Source organism: Bison bison, unplaced genomic scaffold (genome assembly GCF_000754665.1).
Source record: "Bison bison bison isolate TAMUID 2011002044 unplaced genomic scaffold, Bison_UMD1.0 scf7180017864537, whole genome shotgun sequence".
In the NCBI taxonomy this organism is placed as follows: domain Eukaryota; kingdom Metazoa; phylum Chordata; class Mammalia; order Artiodactyla; family Bovidae; genus Bison; species Bison bison.
Window position 1 is genome coordinate 2,086,919 of NW_011495085.1, and position 19,343 is coordinate 2,106,261.

The 19,343-nt window shown below is 34.4% G+C and overlaps 2 protein-coding genes across 7 annotated transcripts in view; one reads left to right on the forward strand and one right to left on the reverse strand.

Moving 5' to 3' along the window:
* TROVE2 (TROVE domain family, member 2) overlaps positions 1–16,323 on the forward strand; it is a 17,971-nt gene extending 1,648 nt beyond the window's left edge. The window contains exons 2-8 of the mRNA XM_010832108.1: positions 1,300–1,520; positions 2,128–2,274; positions 2,899–3,036; positions 6,656–6,772; positions 7,552–7,665; positions 7,940–8,086; positions 9,787–16,323. Of these exons, the coding sequence (XP_010830410.1) occupies positions 1,300–1,520; positions 2,128–2,274; positions 2,899–3,036; positions 6,656–6,772; positions 7,552–7,665; positions 7,940–8,086; positions 9,787–9,939 (1,037 nt within the window). The 3' untranslated portion in view covers positions 9,940–16,323. The remainder of the gene's footprint in view (positions 1–1,299; positions 1,521–2,127; positions 2,275–2,898; positions 3,037–6,655; positions 6,773–7,551; positions 7,666–7,939; positions 8,087–9,786) is intronic.
* Positions 6,787–19,343, reverse strand: part of GLRX2 (glutaredoxin 2) — a 22,510-nt gene continuing 9,953 nt past the window's right edge. For 2 of the 6 annotated variants that reach the window (XM_010832107.1, XM_010832101.1), the window contains exon 4: positions 18,322–18,612. In XM_010832107.1, the coding sequence (XP_010830409.1) occupies positions 18,481–18,612 (132 nt within the window). In that variant the 3' untranslated portion in view covers positions 18,322–18,480. Of the gene's footprint in view, positions 7,318–7,910; positions 8,069–15,012; positions 15,097–17,566; positions 18,613–18,743; positions 18,854–19,343 lie in introns of those variants that run through there. The other 4 variants (XM_010832103.1, XM_010832102.1, XM_010832104.1 and 1 more) reach the window with 4 other exon arrangements.

The window sequence follows — 19,343 nt, forward strand, 5'->3', positions numbered from 1 at the left end:
GATGTCTTCATACATGAAATCTCCTCAGTAGTTCCTGTTTCACCACTTTTTTCTAAAACTACAAATGAACTTTTTCAAATGAAATTTAAGCAATAAATTACTGTAAATATTTATATACATAAACATGTATATTTTGATTTTTTATTAGAAATTACATCCTTGTTATATTTATTTATTTGGGTACCATGTAGCTTGTGGGATCTTGGTTCCCCCATGAGGAATTGAATCCATACCCCCTGCAGTGAAAGCACATAGTCCCAACGACTGGACTGTCAGGAATTCCAGATTTCACATTAAGATGTGTAAGACAGCAGAGTCACAATTCTTTAGAAGTTCCTGCGTGTGAGTATTAACTTTTAGTCAGATTATTTAGAGTTCAGAAACAGCACATAGGCTCAGTCTGCCTTAGAGGTGTATTTTAGTTGGCCTGAACTATATTTTAAGGGGGAAAAATGAATTATTTGCCAGTGTTACTTAAAAATCCATATTGTACCTTATATTGAAAATACATTCCTGTAGCAGCACCAAGCCAAATTTTTTTTTTTCCAATTATTTCACTAAAATATCTGTCAGGTATATTGTTTAATTCTCCAGTCATGACCACTATTATATCAATGACCTCTTTTATTTATTTTACCTACCTTCCCCCCATAGACCTTGAAATTTGATAGTTATGTCCCCCCACTGTTTTACATAAGTGGAAACTAAGGCCTTAGATAATCACACATGCATATAGGCTAGAATCCAGATTTCCTCACTCCCCCAACCCAAAGCTTTTTCAACTATTGAAAGGAATTATAGAAGAAATGGACACATTATTTAGGCCTGTAATACTTTCTCAGCTATTAAAAATTACAAGGTACCTACCTGCCTGTCCACTTCACTTATCTCTGTAATTTACAAATGCATGTTTATTTAGCAGGTAAAGGGGCAAGTGAATATGAGATTAACTGAGGTAGATCTATACATTTGTGAATTGAGAATGTGGACCTGAGATAGTTACTGTGTACTAAAGGTTCCATTGCTATTGCTTCCCAAAAAAAAGCTCTGAAATAAAATGACTTTGGAGTCATTAGACTTCAAAACACATTAGGTTAGAGTTTTACCTCCAGAGCCTCATGGGATAGGCAAAAATTAGTTGACTCCATTTCCTTAAGTGCGTTTGTCATATTATGGGAAGTAGCATCCTGGTTTAAACTCCTTTGTATCTAGATGTGTCATTCACATAAGGTGTTCTCAGTAACATGTCCAGTTTTTTACCTGCTAATCCTACATGCCGTTTTAATTCTTTTGTTGAAGGACTTGCTATTGTCACCAAATATATTACAAAGGGCTGGAAAGAGGTCCATGAAATGTATAAAGAAAAAGCACTTTCTGTGGAGGCTGAAAAACTATTAAAGTATCTCGAGGCTGTAGAGAAAGTGAAGCGCACAAAAGATGAACTGGAAGTCATTCATCTGATAGAAGAGCACAGACTGGTTAGGGAACATCTCCTAACAAATCACTTAAAGTCTAAAGAGGTAAGAAAGTTATAATACATTCCAGCATATGAGTAAACATGAGGAACTTAGGCTGTGTAGTAAAAGGATAAATTTTGCTAATGCTTTTAACATATATTAATACTTAAAAATTTTTTTGCCATACTGCATGGTTTGTAGGATCTTAGTTCCTTGACCAGGGCACCAGGAATTGAACCTAGGCCCCCGTCAGTGAAAGTGCCAAGTGCTAACCCCTTGACCGCCAGGGAATTCCCTAAAAACTTTAAATATATCTTAAAATTAACATTTATTTAAAACACCTGGGCACAATGCCCAGCTGTAGTTGGCAATTTTTAAGTATTAGTTCCATTCCAGAAAATGTATTGGTTAGTTTACCTCACTAATTAAATAAATAAAATTCTTATATACAGTTCCTTCACAAAATATAATGTACTTAACTTTATTACTCTAATAAAGAGCAGGTTACTTTGTTCCATGAGCCTTTGACCAACCCACACAAATTTTTATTTAGAAAGTGGTCCAAACCCCCAAAAGAAAGCCTTAAAGACTATTATTAATTGATATGTCTGTGTTACATGTATTCATTTCCCCTTAATTCCTTTTATTTCTACCTATTTTATTGCAATAGGTATGGAAGGCTTTGTTACAAGAAATGCCTCTCACAGCATTACTAAGGAATCTGGGAAAGATGACCGCTAATTCAGTGCTTGAACCAGGAAATTCAGAAGTGTCTTTAGTATGTGAAAAGCTGTGTAATGAAAAACTGTTAAAAAAGGTAAGTGTTACCTTTGCAGTGCTATGCTATGCTATGCTAAGTCGCTTCAGTCATGTCCGACTCTGTGCGACCCCATGGACGTCAGTCCACCAGGCTCCCCCGTCCCTGGGATTCTCCAGGCAAGAACACTGGAGTGGGTTGCCATTTCCTTCTCCAATGCAAGAAAGTGAAAAGTGAAAGTGAAGTCGCTCAGTCGTGTCCGACTTTTAGCGACACCATGGACTACAGCCTACCAGGCTCCTCCATCCATGGGATTTTCCAGGCAAGAGTACTGGAGTGGGGTGCCATTGCCTTCTCTGGTTACCTTTGCTAACTACTACTAATTGAAACAACTGGCTCTTAAATTTTGGAAATGGAGTCAGGGAATTTTTTAGGTGTTTTGAGACTTTTATCATACCACATTGCATTGACTCTGAAATCTAAGTTTAATATGTCCTCATTTTTCTCTTTATGAAATAGATTTGTTAGCTATAAATAACAAATAACAAAATAATTTATTAGCTATAAATAACAAAATAATTTATTAGCTATAAATAACAAATAATAATAACAAAAATCTAAGAGACATGATTACTGTTTTTCACTTGAATTTGACATTTGCTTTCTGTCTCTGTCATGTTCTAGGCTCGTATACATCCATTTCATGTTTTAATTGCGTTAGAAACTTATAAGACAGGTCATGGGCTCAGAGGAAAACTGAAGTGGCGCCCCGATGAAGAAATTCTGCAAGCTCTGGATGCCGCTTTTTATAAAACGTTTAAGGTAATGGTTTGAGTTTTGTTTGAAAACAAAAACCCAATTAGGATTTAGAAACACATTTTAAAGATGATATTAGTAGTTTAACCATTTTTGATTAGGTATTCATCTGTTCATGTGAAAATGAATATATAATTATGATTATATTCATAAGCTTATGAATAAAGTATTTGTCTCTACCTTTGGACAACAACCAGACATCAACCATTAAATTTTGATGTTTTAAATTACTAAATTTAAAAATTTGCATTCCTGTGGAGTCTAGGGAGTTGATCTTCTGTCCTGTTTTCCTCATTAATCAGTAGTAGATGTCCTCTGTCTTGATAGGGAATAATCTTTTTTACAAATGGAAATTCTATATCAGAGCCATAAGTTAAAACTTTTTGGTTTTAAAAAACGTCTTGCTCTTGAACAAAGTATTAGCAACCAAATTCAGCAGCATACTAAAGAGAGTATACAAGTGAGAGTCACCCTCAACATACAAGGATCATACAATATAAGAAAAATCAATGTAATATAACATCATGTTAAAAGATAACACATGATATCTCAATTGATGCAGAAAAAGCATTTGACAAAATCTTGTACCCTTTCTGATTTAAAAAAAAAAAAACAACTCTCAGTAAACCAGGAATGGAAGTGAGCTTCCTTAGTGTGATAAAGGTCATGTGTAAAAAACCCACAGCTGTCATCATACTCAGGGGTAAAAGATTTAAATCGTTTCCCTTAAGATCAGAAACAAGACCAGGATGCCCACTTTTCCCACTTTGATTTACATTTACTGGAAGTTCTAGCAGTTACGAAAGGAGAAGAAATATTAAAATGTATCCAGGTTGTTTTCATTTTCATTTAAAAATTTTTTATTATAAAAATTGTTTTGTCCACTCCTGCAGCATGCAGGATCTTAGTTCCTCAACCAGGGATTGAACCCATGCCCCCTGCAGTATAAGTGTAATCTTAACCACTGAACCACCAGGAAAATCTCAGTCCAGGTTGGAAAGGGAGAAAAACTATCATGTTCTCAGATGATTAGATCTTACATGGAGAAGACCATAAAGAATTCACAAAATAGGATTTCCCTGGAGTCTAGTAGTTAGGACTCCACCCTTCCACTGCAGGGGGCACAGGTTCTATCCCTGATCGGAGAACTAAGATCCCACATGCCACGTGGCATGACCAAAAAGAATTTTTTTAAAAAATTCCACAAAATAATATTAGATCTAGCAAATGGATTCAGCAGAGTTGCAGGATATAAATTCAGCAGGAAAAAATCAGTAGTATTTCTATACACTAGCAATGAACAGTCCAAAAACAAAATTAAGAAAACATTCCATTTACAACAGCATCAAAAATAATGAGAAACTTTGGAGTAAATTTAACTATGGGGTGTAAGACTGAGTTACTGAAAACTGCAAAACACTACTGAAAGAAATTTAAGAAGAAATAAATAAATGAGAAGACATCCAGTGTTCCTAGTTTGGAAGACTTCATAACGTTAAGATGCTGGTGTACCCAAAGCAATCTACAGATTCTGTGTGATCCCTGTGGCATGTTTAGCAGAAACAGAAATCCCCATCCTAAAATTTATATGGACTCTCAAAGGAACCCAAATTGGGAAACCTAATGTTGAAAAAAAAAAACAAAGTTGGAAGACCCACACTTCCAAATTTAGGATTTCAAAAGTTACTACAAAGCTACAGTAATCAAAACAGTGTAGTACTGGCATAAACACGACATGTACACCAACAGGGCAGAGCAAAACTCGCACATGTATGGTCAATTGATTTTTGACTAGAGTGTCAAGACAATTCAATGGAGAGAAGACATAGTCTTTAACAAATGGTGCTGGGGAGCTTGGATATCCACATGCAAAAAAGTGAAGCTGGACCATTACTTTACACCACATACAAAAATTAACTCAAAGTGACCTGTAGATAAGACTTAAAACTACACAGCTGTTAGAAGAAGACGTATTATAAAAGCTCATGACCCTGGGTTTGGCAGTAGCTTCTTAGATGTGATATCAAAAGCACAGACAACAAAAGGAAAAGAAAAGTAGATAAATTTTGACTTCATCAAAACTCAAACCTTTTGTGCATCAAAGGACACTGTGAGTGAAAAGATCTGCAGAGAAGGAGAAAATATTTGCAGATCATCTATTTTACAGGGGTATATATATATATTTATATACATATGTGTGTGTGTGTATATATATAAAACTCCTACAACTCAACAGTAAAAATACAAACAACCCAATTCAAGACATGAGCAGAGTACTTGAACAGACATTTCTCAAAGGAAGGTAAACAAATGGCCAGTTAAGCACATGCAAAGATGCTCAACATTAGTCATCAGGCAAATGCAAATCAAAACCACAGTGAAATGCCACTTCACACCTAGTTGGATGGCTCTGGCCATCCAAAAATACCACCTCCTATGTATATACCCAAAAGAATTGAAAACTGGAACTCATATAGGTACTCATACCCAGATGTTGATAGAAGGTTTATTCACAGCAGCCAAAAGGTGGGAACAATCTGAGTATTCATCAGATGAATGGACAAGTGAAATATGATATACAACCTGAGTATTCATCAGGAGATGAATGGACAAATGAAATATGATATATGCATATAATGGAGTATTCAGCCTTACAAAGCCTTACAAAGAACTTGAAAGATGCTACAGCAGGGATGAACCTCGAAAACATTATGCTAGGTGAAAACAAGCCAGACAGGAAAGGATAAGTATCCTATGGTTCCACTCATGAGGTTTCCAGAATACACAAATTCATAGATGTAGAAAGTAAAACAGAAGTTTCTTAGGGCTAGAGGTGGGTAAAAATGAGGAGTTATTGTCAGTGGGTACAGGGTTTCTGTTGGGATGAAAAGTTCTGGAATTAGTAATGGTGGTTATATACATACATACATACATACATACATATGCTGCTGCTGCTAAGTTGCTTCAGTCGTGTCCGACTCTGTGTGACCCCATAGACGGCAGCCCAATAGGCTCCCCGGTCCCTGGGATTCTCCAGGCAAGAACACTGGAGTGGGTTGCCATTTCCTTCTCCAATGCATGAAAGTGAAAAGTGAAAGGGAAGTCGCTCAGTCATGTCTGACTCAGCGACCCCATGGACTCTAGCCTACCAGGCTCCTCCGTCCATGGGATTTTCCAGGCCAGAGTACTGGAGTGGGGTGCCATTGCCTTCTCCGATACATACATATATATATATATATAAAATACATTGTGAATGTATTTAATGCTACCGAATTATATACTTAAAAATTATTAGAAAGTAAATTTTATGTTGTTTATATTTTACTACAAAAAAAATTCCTTGCTAGAAATTCCCAGTTTACTTCATGAGGAAAAGTTAAAAAAAAAAAAGGAAGACTGTAACTTCTTTACTAGCTACTAAAGTTATTAAATAGGCCATCTTATTTTCATTGTTTTACCTCTGGTTAAAGCTAAGCATTTCTATATATTTGTCGATTGGTAAATCAAAAATCAAGCCTTTTATCTTAGTCTTTGAATGAAAATTAAGTAAATATGGTATGTTAGAAATTTAATTTATTTACAGTTTCTGTGATTGCTTTTAATGATTGTTTTGTGTTCTCTTTAGACAGTTGAGCCAACTGGAAAGCGTTTCTTACTGGCAATTGATGTCAGTGGTTCTATGGACCAAAGAGTTTTGGGTAGTGTACTCAACGCAAGCACAGTAGCTGCAGCAATGTGCATGGTGAGAACTCCTAAGGCAATTTAGGATTTTGCCATACTGAAAATATTTACCTGGTGCAAAACCAAAAAGTTGGATATGATCAAAAATTATATTTTCACTTGTTTTAAGCAAAGCTTTAAGTCATTGTATATGTATTTGAGTATACTTATATATTCCAGTATTCTTTCCTGGGAAATCCCATGGACAGAGGAGCCTGTCAGGCTACAGTCCATGGGGTTACAAAGAGTCAGATACAACTTAGCGACTGAACAACAACAAAAACATACTTACGTATACTTTAATACTTAGGTATATACGATATTGTAGGTATATTGAAAAAGCATGTCTAAAGAAAAATCAGAGTAGAACTTTTAATTTTACAAAAACATATTAAATGTTACTCATATTTTTAAAGAAATAGATAATGCTTAAAGAAATTATTAACGAATATAGATGTTAAAAGATCAAGGACTAATAATAACAGATAGGAGACTTCGGTTCTAGCCTGATTCAGTAGTGAGTAACCATCATCGAGCTTCTTAGCTTCTCTTCTGTGGGTTTATTGCCTATTTAATAAAATAAGAAGAATAACATATACTCTATTTGCTTTAAAGGATTGTTGTTAAAACTAGTTTCTTTGTAAGAGTTTGTGAAAGTGCTTTGAAAGCTATACTGTTACTGTATAGTTTTCACACACAGTAAGTTCAGAAATAAATCATCATATTTTCTTTTAAAGATGAACTTTAAAAGACTGTATTTGTTTCCCCTGTAGTGAAAATTCCTACTATTGAATTTTTCAGGTTGTCACACGAACAGAGAAAGATTCTTCTATAGTTGCTTTTTCAGATGAAATGGTACCATGTCCAGTGACTACAGATATGACCTTACAACAAGTTTTACTGGCTATGAGTCAGGTAAGAAACTATTTCATGTAGTTTACTTAACATGTATTTTATAATAACTTTGTATTGATGTCATACCTGATATTAATATATGAGAACAAATTACATCTCAGTTTTTCTTACGAGCACAAAGTAAAAAATATACTTTACAAGCTTTCTGAAAGCATATACATTGGCGCTAAACAAGATGATAACGTGTAAAATAGTATTTTTAAGTATTTAATTATTTTGGACATCTCAGTATGGAAATGAGAGCATTTAAGACCACGTTTTTATTCTGAGTTAGATCCCAGCAGGTGGAACTGATTGCTCTCTTCCAATGATCTGGGCTCAAAAGACAAATACAGCTGCTGATGTCTTCATTGTATTCACTGATAACGAGACCTTTGCTGGAAGTGTCCATCCTGCTATCGCTCTGAGGGAATATCGAAAGGTAAAGCAAATTCTAATATTCATTCTCACCCCAAACAAGATTCACTTCTAAAACAGTCAATATATTTTTTTAAGAAATAATACTGAAGGTAGTTGTGTACGTTTGTAAAAGATATACGACACTAGTTCTGGACTCAACAGTACTTGAAGTGAGGAAATACTGAGTACACATATATAATTTATTTCAACCAGTTCCAGATGTACACATTTTAATATCCTTTGCAAACAGTATTTTCAGTAATAATCAAAATTTTTTTTAAATTTAACCACAAACTTTTTAATGATTCAACATCATTTCTGAGTTTTGCTAAGAACTACATAAATGTAAAGCAAAGCTATAATATAATGTGTGCTTTAAGTGTTATGAGTATTTCTGAGTTCTCGTCAGTGCTCTGCAGTTGAACTTTGTGAAATGAGGGAATTGTTCTGTATCTGCACTGTCCAGTATGGAATCTGCTAGTCAGGTGAGAATGTGGAGCCTTTGAACTGTGGCAGGTGTGACTGGAAGTAGAACTAGAACTCGATGAAGAGCAGTGGCTCTCAAAGTGTGGTTTCCCTACCTGCACCTTTTCTTAGCATCACCTGGGACCTTGTTAGAAATGCATGTTCCTGGAGCCCCTGGGAGACCTGCTGAGTCAGGAACTCTGGGGATGGGACTGTGTATTAACAATCCTTTCTGGGGATTCTCATGTGTGCTTAAGACAACAAGTGAGAGAATGGAACTCAGAATCAAGAAGCCTGGGTTCTGAGTCCTGGGTCTTTCTCTTTATACTAGCTGTGGATCCAAGTGAATTATTTAACTGATACATGTCATAATAGTATATCACTGCTGTGGTATGTAGCATGTTGGTTAAAAGTACTACTTACCTTCTAGGGTTGTTACAACAATTGTTATTGTTTAATCGCTAAGTTGTGTGATGCCTTGGACTGTCGTCCTCTAGACTCCTCTGTCCGTGGGATTTTCCAGGCAAGAATACTGGAGTGGGTTGCCATTTCCTTCTCCAGAGGATCTTCCCCACCAAGGGATCGAACCCTTGTCGCCTGCATTGGCAAATGGGTTCTTTACCACAGAGCCACCAGGGAAGCCCTCGTTATAACAGTTAACATTAGGTCAATTGTCTAAAGAGCTCATGGTATCTGACATAGTGCATGCTCAGTGATTGTTAGTCTTTCTCAAAAACTTAAGTATTTTAGCCTTAAATCATAGCTGCAGAGAACAAGTTATTACACTGACATTATAGTTATAACATTTATATATGTTATACATGCCAATGTCATAGAACAAAACTTGATAACCCCAGGAACTGTTTTCCTTATTTGTACCCATACATACTGCCCCAGTGTATGATGTGCTGGTAAAAATGTCTGATGTCTTTGAACATTCTGACAGGTTTCATGAGTACAGAATCCCTGTGCTGCTCAGGAATGTATTTTGTGTCCATAAAATGAGTAATAACATCCAGCAGAGAAGCAGGAATTTCAGGCAGGTTGTTCACATGTTTAATTTTCTGTACTTCTAAAGATCACATTCTCTTCTGAAGTCTTCTGGCCCCAGAAGACTGACAGATTTTATGGAGGAAAAACAAATTGGCTTTGTAATGAAAAACTGTGATAGAATTTAAAATGTTTTCATTTTGGAGGTTATTTGTTTTTGCTTATTAACATACTATTTTTTTTAATGTTTTTGATCTTTTCCTACAGAATATGGGTATTCCAGCTAAATTGATTGTTTGTGGAATGACATCAAATGGCTTTACCATTGCAGACCCAGATGATAGAGGCATGTTGGACATGTGTGGCTTTGATACTGGAGCTCTGGATGTGATTCGAAGTTTCACACTAGATATGATTTAACCATACGCACCAGCACAACCTAAGAGGTCCACTGCCATCAGTGATCTCGCTAAAAATACACAGCTACTTGCCAGCTAATCTTAATCCACTGAAAAAAGTCAGACAGTGGTATAGTATGTGCATAATGGAAAGGTTACCTTACCAAAAAAATAAGGAAGGAACAATAAGATGAGCCCAAAGTTCTTTCTACTAAACTAGCCTTGGGGAAATAGCTTCAGAATACACTGTAGCCCCCTCTACCTAACAGAGAACTTCTTGTTGAGACACTGTAAAATAGTCCAGCAGTTCTGCTTTGGTGAATGATCACATTTGTACTTAAAAGAAGTGAGAGCCAAAAGTGTAAGTAGTCCTATATCATGTCATTTGTTTGAGAAATGCCTTGAAGTTTTCTTAAATGTTTTCACTGGTAAAGGACAGCTTTGATAATGTCCAAATACTCTGAAATGCACTGGACCATGTACTGTGATTGATTATGAAACTCCTTGTAAATTTTTGTACCAAGGGGATAAAACAACAACCAAGACATTTGCTTATGAATGAGTTTTACAAATTGCTTTTAACAGTTTTGTCCAATCACATAAATAGCAGCATTCTCAGTCAGTGAAAAGATACTCTGTTTCTGAGGGTTAATTTACATTTACAGGATTGTTTACCATTAACCAAAACCATAATGGAAACCTTTGAGAAGAAATACTAAAGTTTGTGTCAGCTGAGGAAGTCTATTTTGGTTTGTTTTGTTTGTTTATTGCTGTGAGGGGCATGACTTGATGGTTTCCTGTGGCTTATACCAACATAGCCACATGTAGGGACACATTTTTTCATAAATGAAAACATAAGATGTTTCAAGCATTTAACTTCCCCTACTCTCAATCTGAAAAATATGACAAATAAAATCTCAACTATAACCATAATCCAGTTATACCTTAAAATATTTTACCTTACTTTATCTTACTTTAAATTGTTTAATATTGTTTTAATTACTTTTAATTACTTTTTTTAGCTAACTATAAATGGGTTTTAGATATTTCTAATTGTAAACATGTTGGCACCCTCCTCTCTTTGTCTACTATTCATTTGTGGCAAAATATTCTTTTTTGATAGTATAAAAAAATAAGCAAGCTAGGTCTTTCAGGTTTGAAAGGCAATTTTTGAGTGGCATATTACCACTTACCAGTCTATAGGAAATTAAATTTTTCTTATTTGTGTGTATTAAACTTCCTATTCATTATACAGTGCATTATTTTCTTGAGCAAATACCCCTTCTGTGTGAGGAGCTTTAAGCGGTTGAAATGCCAATATATTTGCTCATAATTATATCATGGTTGTCTAAGATAATGTGCACATAAAACTTTAGTTTTTATGTATTGTTCTTTAAATGTATTTAAAGATTTACTGGGGATTTTTAAAGCCTTCTCACTATGAAAAGTCAAACAATAAGTGTAAATCACAGACTTGTGTGCTTGGGGGTTAGAAGCATTTTATGTTAGGGGGCAGAAGGATTAAGTAATGTTAGAGTTTGTATATTCTTCTGTTTGATGAGAAATTTGGGCTCTGGGAGTGACAAGAAAATGTCCCTTTCAAACTTACTTGACATGTTTATACTGGGTTTATCTGATATGTAGCCATTCCTTCAAGGCAACTGGTAGCAATTTGTAAATATTGTGATTTACCTGAAATTTTGGTCAACAAAGCTAGTGGCATCACTACCCAACACCCGCAAAATACATCGCTTCTGGTATCTTTGGTTTTTTTACCCTGTGTCAGGCATTAGATTTGAAATGGTAGCTACTTTCGATACATTAAAATATTATGCTCAGATTGAGTTTAAAGTTTAAAGAACCTAATAGAATTATGTAATCATACTTGAATTCATTACATAAACCCAAGGTTTTCTTAAATTAAAAATTATAACATGATCTAACTTTTTATTCCTAATAGAAATGTTAAGTGGAATATAATATAAATGCTTATTTACTTCGGTTAAATACTGTTTCTATATTGTTTTTAGTCAGAATATTCAGGAACTAATATTAATAAATCCATCAGAGAAGTAAGATTAGCTGTGACCTTTTTGAAGTCACATAGAAAAGTCTATTAAATGTTAAGATTTGAGAAAGAAAACTACAGACCACCACACAAGGTAGCTTTATTTTCAAATCATGGAGCTTTAGAGCTGAAAATAACCTTAGAAACGTAAAAGGTAACTTTTTGACTTAGGCTAGGAACCCGAGGTCCGAGAGAGTGTGACATTGGAACCCTAGGTCTAGAAACGGCCTCCTCATTCTCATTCCAGTGTTCATTTCCCCAGAGATGGGAAGACATTTACTTACAAGAGTAAGGGATAAAATAGACTTTTATCTTTTTAGGTATTAGGAAATACTTAATGTATATACATGATTGCTTTAGGAGTAGAAAAACAGAGACATTGTGAACATGTATACTTTTGTAGTTCATAGTGACCCTCAAGCACAATTAATATCTTAATAACCTGTGTTGCTATATAACATAGTCATATAGAAAAAATAAAAACTTTTACCTCATTATGAATAAAATATTCTCAAGTAATAAAGAAGTTTTATTTTCTGAATTACTTGTAGCATTACCGCTGATTAGGAAAATGTTGCTTTTAAAAAAACAACCCTAAGAAAAATAAACTTTATGTCCCAGAAAATACGTAAATATTTTCAGGACATAGCTGTAATTAGTAAAAACAAAAACTAATAATCCTACCCTTTCCTTGTTAGTTGAAATTTCTAGGAGCTTCCACTTAGGAACACTGTCTTGTATTGTTTAGTTTAGTGATCATCTTATGGGAATATTGGTGAGGAAAATGCTCAATGAATGGGATGTACCATCATCTCCCTGGAGCCTCTTTCACTCTCTTACTGTGTGACTGGAGACAACCAGTTTAACCTGTGTGATTCAAGTGTGCTATCCTTAAAAAATAACATAGCTGATCCTTGGATCATAGAAGAATCAATGAATTTATATCTGTATAAAAGTCAAAATTGGGAAGAGGGCTTGCAATACAAATTAGAACTTCTTTAAAATTAAAATCTTTAATAGGGTATATATTTTGAAAAACAAAATGTTTTAGAATAACAGCTCATTAAGCTGAGTAATTTTTTAAAACACTCCTGTTCTGAATGGGAAATGTCATCATTCTCTGATAAGAGAAAGAAGTAATATATTCCAAATCTAAGATCCCATTAAAAAACAAACTCATACTCTAAATAAGAAGATGGTCTGACAAACATTTGCTTACCTTTTAAATAATAGGTAAATCTATAAATGATAGAATATCAGTTAATCAGGCTTTTTTTCTGCAAAGCAATTTAAAGTTATTTGGGAAATTTAAGACAGGATTTCTGAATAAATGTGAGGATCTGACAGTTAAGTGAGAAACATCTTTAGAAGCACAATAAAGCTACATCTAAACGATAAAGGAAAATGATTGTGATCACTTATTGGACTTATTTTAATATGACTTAAAGGCACCCACACATTTCTCAATAAGGCCCTTACAGTAAGTAATCAAAAATGAAAAATTCTAGTCTTGTCTACCACAGACCTGGGTGATTTGTTAAGGCGATAAACCCCTCTAGAGAAATGTCAGATAGCTGCAATGGAAACATGCTCAAGGGAGAATTAGGAGAAAAGGTAAGTCGAGCTAGTTAATTAGGTGTACTTACTGTATGCATTTAATCTAGTATATCCCATATACCTGCTCCCTAGTCCCTTATTTGTTGAAAGATTACTTCTATACCTTTTTTTCCTTTTAAAATTCCTTTCTTCTGACATTTTGGTTTTTTGTTTTTCTACTCCTGCTCTACCTGAGTAATAAAGTGAATGACAAGAAAGTCGCCTGTATTTAGGTTTGGGATACATCTTTTGCAGATTGCCTTTTGTTCCACATAGAGTTAAGGGCACATTTTTTTTCAAATTAATAACAGGCAGGTCTCCTGGAACAATAATCAAATTGATAAATTCTCTTCCCAATCAAGTTAACTTGTATACCTTTTATATAAGCTGTACGCAGAAATTTTGTGGCCTTTTGAGTAGGGTTAGTTACTCAGCCTTTGTTTGCAATTATAAGTTTACCTGGCTCTTAGAAAAAGCACTCTTTGAAAAATAAATAACTGAATACTCTCAGAAAGTAGCACATCTCAGTGCTCATATTTCCATAATTATAAAGACTACCCACAAAATCTTTGGTCTACCAAGTACTTGACTATGCTTCTATATACATGGCTTGTAATATAAAAGGTCTTATAAATAAGACTTGTATCCACATTGAACATTTTTTTACTTAGTAAGTGTTTTATTTACTTTTGAAAAATTATTATGACGTTAATTTAAAAATTAATCCTATGGTAGTATTTTTCATACAGAAAACTAATAATTAAAAAAAAGAAAACTAATAATGTAGTTAAACTTACAGTTTGAATAGAAATTATAACAAATGACACATTTTCCTAAACTCTGAAAATACCAAACTATATAGGAAATCAGTAAAAAGAAACTTAAATTTAGGAGATATGTTGCAGAATTCTATGACTGAAATTAATGTGATTATTTTCAGTGAGAATTAATTTTGTAAATATAATGAAAACATATAAAAGGTATTTCTGAGCCTAAGAAAATTTTTCCGTTTGCTTCTATTTAATTTAGTACTGCCATGTTATAGTAATTTTACAAACAGAAGTGAAAATATTCCATTTTCAAATATATTTAAGTTTTTCTGCTTTTAGAAGCTATCAGAATCTCTACATGAACAAAAGAAATAGTAAGTTAGGTACTTTTCACTTAATGAACACTTGGATTGTTAAGGGTAGTAAATGGGGTTAAAGCCTTGCTATTTTATGTATCGTTACCACATAATTGATGAACATTATATCAATACAATCATTGTATCGAAGCCTCTGTTTAAATTACTTAATAAGCTTTATTTGTAATGCAAACTGTTTAGAATCCATACACAGCCAAATCAAAGATATTATATAATTAATGAACAGTAACCAAGAAAAAATATTTTTGTTGCACTACTAAAGATGGACTGCATGTAATTTGGTATGGTGTGACTAGACATAGCTTGTAATGCATCTAAATTATATTTTCCTCCTTTTATTGTCAGCTTCTGATAATGAAGAAATTCTCCTAAGGGATGAGATATATGAAATCAGCTTTAAAAAAAATTGGCTGAGGAAGAACTGTTATAATCTAGTTATAAAAATCTCCATTTTCTTTATATAAAGGCTTTGATTTCTATATTTGACCACTCAGTATTTAAACTATACAGACTAATGCCTGCATAGAATAAAATTGAAGTATATAAGAGCCTTAAAGTGAAAAAAATGAACCTTCTGACTGCCTTAAAATATGACTAGCTCTCTAACACAGGCATACATACTTTGCTTAGGGTCTGTTCATTAAGTAATGCCTTAATAGTGTCAGTATTTCTGAAGTATAGAACTTGAAGGTTCTTTTACAGCTTTCTCTTTTACATAAAGAATGGAAATTTAACAAGTTTTAAAATCTGATTGTACATTTGTTGTTTAAGCACCCATTAACAGGATAACCTAGGACACTGATGTGTTATACATACATGACTGTTAACATCAGTAATACCTTGTGATAGTTTAAGGTTTTTTATTGTTTTGTATAACAAATTATCCAAGAAGCTGGACTCTATGTAACATGATCTCCAAGGACCAAGTTGCATATTTAAACACTCTGAGTGAAAAATAAAGTTGTACAGTTCCAAAAATGATTAATTTTTTAAGGGAATTTTTCAAGACAAAAGGCAAATATTTTCCTTCAAGCCTACCAGCAATTCATTCAAAGAAGTAAATACAGTTGTAAAACAGTTGCAATAAGAAGTATCCAGGCCAGTGATGTTTAATTACATTCACATTTTTACATTCACTTTGCCTTTTAAAGCAGGAATATTTTATAAAAATGAGAGAAAACTTTAAATTGTCAAGCTGGTGCTTTAAAGTATATAAAGTCTGATTTATAACACATTCCATTTCAAAGGAAAAGGACCCTGAAGGAGGGGTGGGGGTTTCCTAGATCAGTTGATAAACTCACTGATACTCTGTTGAGTCTTCCAAGTTATCACTGTAAATAACACATCTAACAATGTAATTCTGCTGTTTTCTGATAGAAAAATGGATGAAACACTAATGTATGAAATCTGTTTCATGACAAAATAGTTTCCACCAATACTGTGAAATCTGGACTCTCCTGTCTAGCCCTGCAAAACCCATACTGGATAAATCATTTTAGACATCGAGTGCAGGTGGGCACAATGTGAACTGTTTCTAGTCACTTGTATTATTGTAGAATTTGATAGAGGTACCAAATAAACTCTATGCACATCAAGTATTTGTCTTTTTATTTCTTGACAGAAGAATTTTAAGGTTATTATTATATGCCTTGTAAGAAGCTTCTAGGTGGCACCAGTGGTAAAGAACCTGCCTGTCAGTGCAGGTTAGACATGAGATGCAGGTTCGATGGAGGATCCCCTGGAGGAGGCGCGGCAACCCACTCCAGTATTCTTGCCTGGAGAATTCCATGGGCAGAGAAGCCTGGCAGGCTGCAGTCCATAGGGCCACAGAGTGGGACATGACCGAAGTGACTTAGCATGCATGGCTTACAAGATGTAAGGCTCCTGGCCTTACATTTTATAATCTTACAGTATTTGAATATTCAATCTTATAATAGTTGAATAAAATGAAATTAAGGTTTGATCATTAAAACTGGTCTTGAAATGCCTCAATGTTTATTTAAAATATGTGCTTGAGGATTCTTTTCCAATGGGTATTAATTATAGAATCAAAACTAGATTTAATAAAAATACACATTTTTTAAAGAGTTTAAAACGATTCTTTTGTGGGAAAAAAATTATTCAAAGTTGCCTTTGGGAGGAAGGAGAGGATAAATTACGAATTTGAGATTAACATATACACACTACTATATATAAAATAGTTAACTAACAAGACCTACTGTATAGCACAGGGAACTACTAAATACTGTGAAATAACCTGTAAGGGAAAAGAATCTGAAAATATATATATACACACACATATATATATAATAGGTATTTAATCTGTAACTGAATCACGTTGCTTTATACCTGAAACTAACACAACACTGGAAAGCAACGATACTTCAATTACAAAATTTTAAAAAATAGAAAATAAAAGTTGCCTTTGGGAAAAGGTAACACCAAAACTCAACTAGGCAAATAAAAATATTTTGAGTGCCAATTTACGGAGATTTCTCTGAATTCCTATCAAACTTTAATATTAAAATTTCTAAGATCTGAGCCATAGGAATTGAAGAGAACAAGCTACATATGAATATACCCACCAAAACTTTATAAACATTCATTCAATATTAGAGTTCTACGTTTAAAGATGGCAGTGAACGGCTGTATGGAGAAGGAAAGATCACAAACTCCAGTTGACCCTTGGAACGTGGGTTTGAACTGTGTAGATTTTTTTCAGTTATAAATACTGCAGTAGTAGACAAGTCTGTAACTGGATGAATCTGAGGGTGCAGAGGACTGATTCTAAATTACACTTGGATTTTCAAGGTGGTATTTAGAGCCCCAATCCCTGCCTTGTTCAGGGGTCAACTGTAAATATTTCCTCACAGATGAGCAAAACTATAAACCTGAATTAGGAAACTTGCCTTTAAAAAAAATTGTTCAAATAGTATTTTTTTTTTTTTAGTATTAGTAAACAAAGAAACTTAAATATATTTTAAAAATCCCGTTTTTCCCAGCAGCTTTTCAGCTTCCCAATTAAATATTTTGGCAATTCATGTCTAAGTTGATTAGTGGTAAAAGTGAGGGGGGGAAAATGGCCTGTTTTTTTTAAAGTTTGTCTTTCAGATATTAACATTAAAAATCAAAGACCAAAAAAAAAAGATCATACTTTTTCTTAAACAGATCACCATTTTCTTTCTAACCTATGATTCTGGAAAGAAAGTTCAGCTGCCAAAACCTAGTTTTGCCTTAGATTTATATTAAGACTTTTATCCAGCTGTAATTTACTGTGTTATGGACTGAATGTGTCTCCCCAAAATTTATGTTGAAACCCTCATTCCCAGTAACAATTATGCTTTTTTCTACTGAAAACTTATGTCCCCCCACCCAAATGTCTTTCTGTTAATCCTCCGCTTGGTAACAAGTCCCTGCATAATCAGACTAAAGTTCTTGGTCGTCTGGGACTGGCATGTCACCTGGGCAGCTGCTTAGTCCCACAGGACTGTCCCTTACAGCACTCACTTCTGATGCCTGTCTGTCCAGGTTGTCACCTATTACCTGCTCCTTCAGTTTTAAATATCTTTTTTACTGAAGAACTGGCAAATAAGATGTTTCCACAGTGATTTATTGTTCATTATTTTACAACCTTTTCATGAAGATAATTCATATATTTAAAACACCTTCAAATATTTAAAAGGCATTATCAGGCAATATCATTCTAAATATATAGTGACATATGACTAGCAAAGTTATATGCACTTACATCACTAAAGTTCTTCCCTCTTACTGTTTTTTAAATGACACTGGTGAACCAGTGGAAGCAATTTCCCTTCTTTGTGAAGCCTATGAGTGTCAGTTGCGCCTCCAATAAAAGTTCCATTGACAAATATTCGTGGTACCTGTTGGATAAACAAAAGTTTAGATAGCACCCTGGGTGTCAGAAGTATAAAGCCATTCACAGGATCCTAATACATGCTACTCTGGGTGCTTTTATGGGCAAAGCACCATATAAAAGCTCTTTGATAATTACCTATTTCAACTCTCCAACCCTTTAGATGGGGCTTCCCTGGTTAGCTCAGTGGTAAAGAATCCATCTGCCGATACAGGAGACAGGCTCAATTCCTGGGTCGGGAAGATCCCCTGGAGAAGGAAATGGTAACCCACTCCAGTATTCTTGCCTGGAAAATCCTGGCCACAGCCCATGGGCTCACAAAGAAGTCAGACAGCGTCTAAACAACCGCCCTTCAGGTGGGTACTATTTTTTAATCTTATTTTGGAGGCAAAGGAGGCACAGGAACTTGCCCAAGATCATGAAGTAAGTGACAGAACTGGGGTTTAAACCCAGGACAAACTGACTCTCAATCCCTTTCTCCTCATCGCTTTGACATATAAAAGGCAAAATAAAGCAATTAGCAATCTCTAATGATTAATAATGTTTAAGTGGTTCTTTCTTACCATTGTTTACTAAAGGGGAAGAGTACATTATCAACTCCTTAACAGGCACATATAAATAGGAAGGAAAATGGCACATATAAACTGGAAGGAAAAATAATGTTGCCATTATTTTTCTTTTTTGTTCCTTTGGTTTTGTTTTTTTTTTTTTTTTTTTGCCACATCATGCAGCATGCAG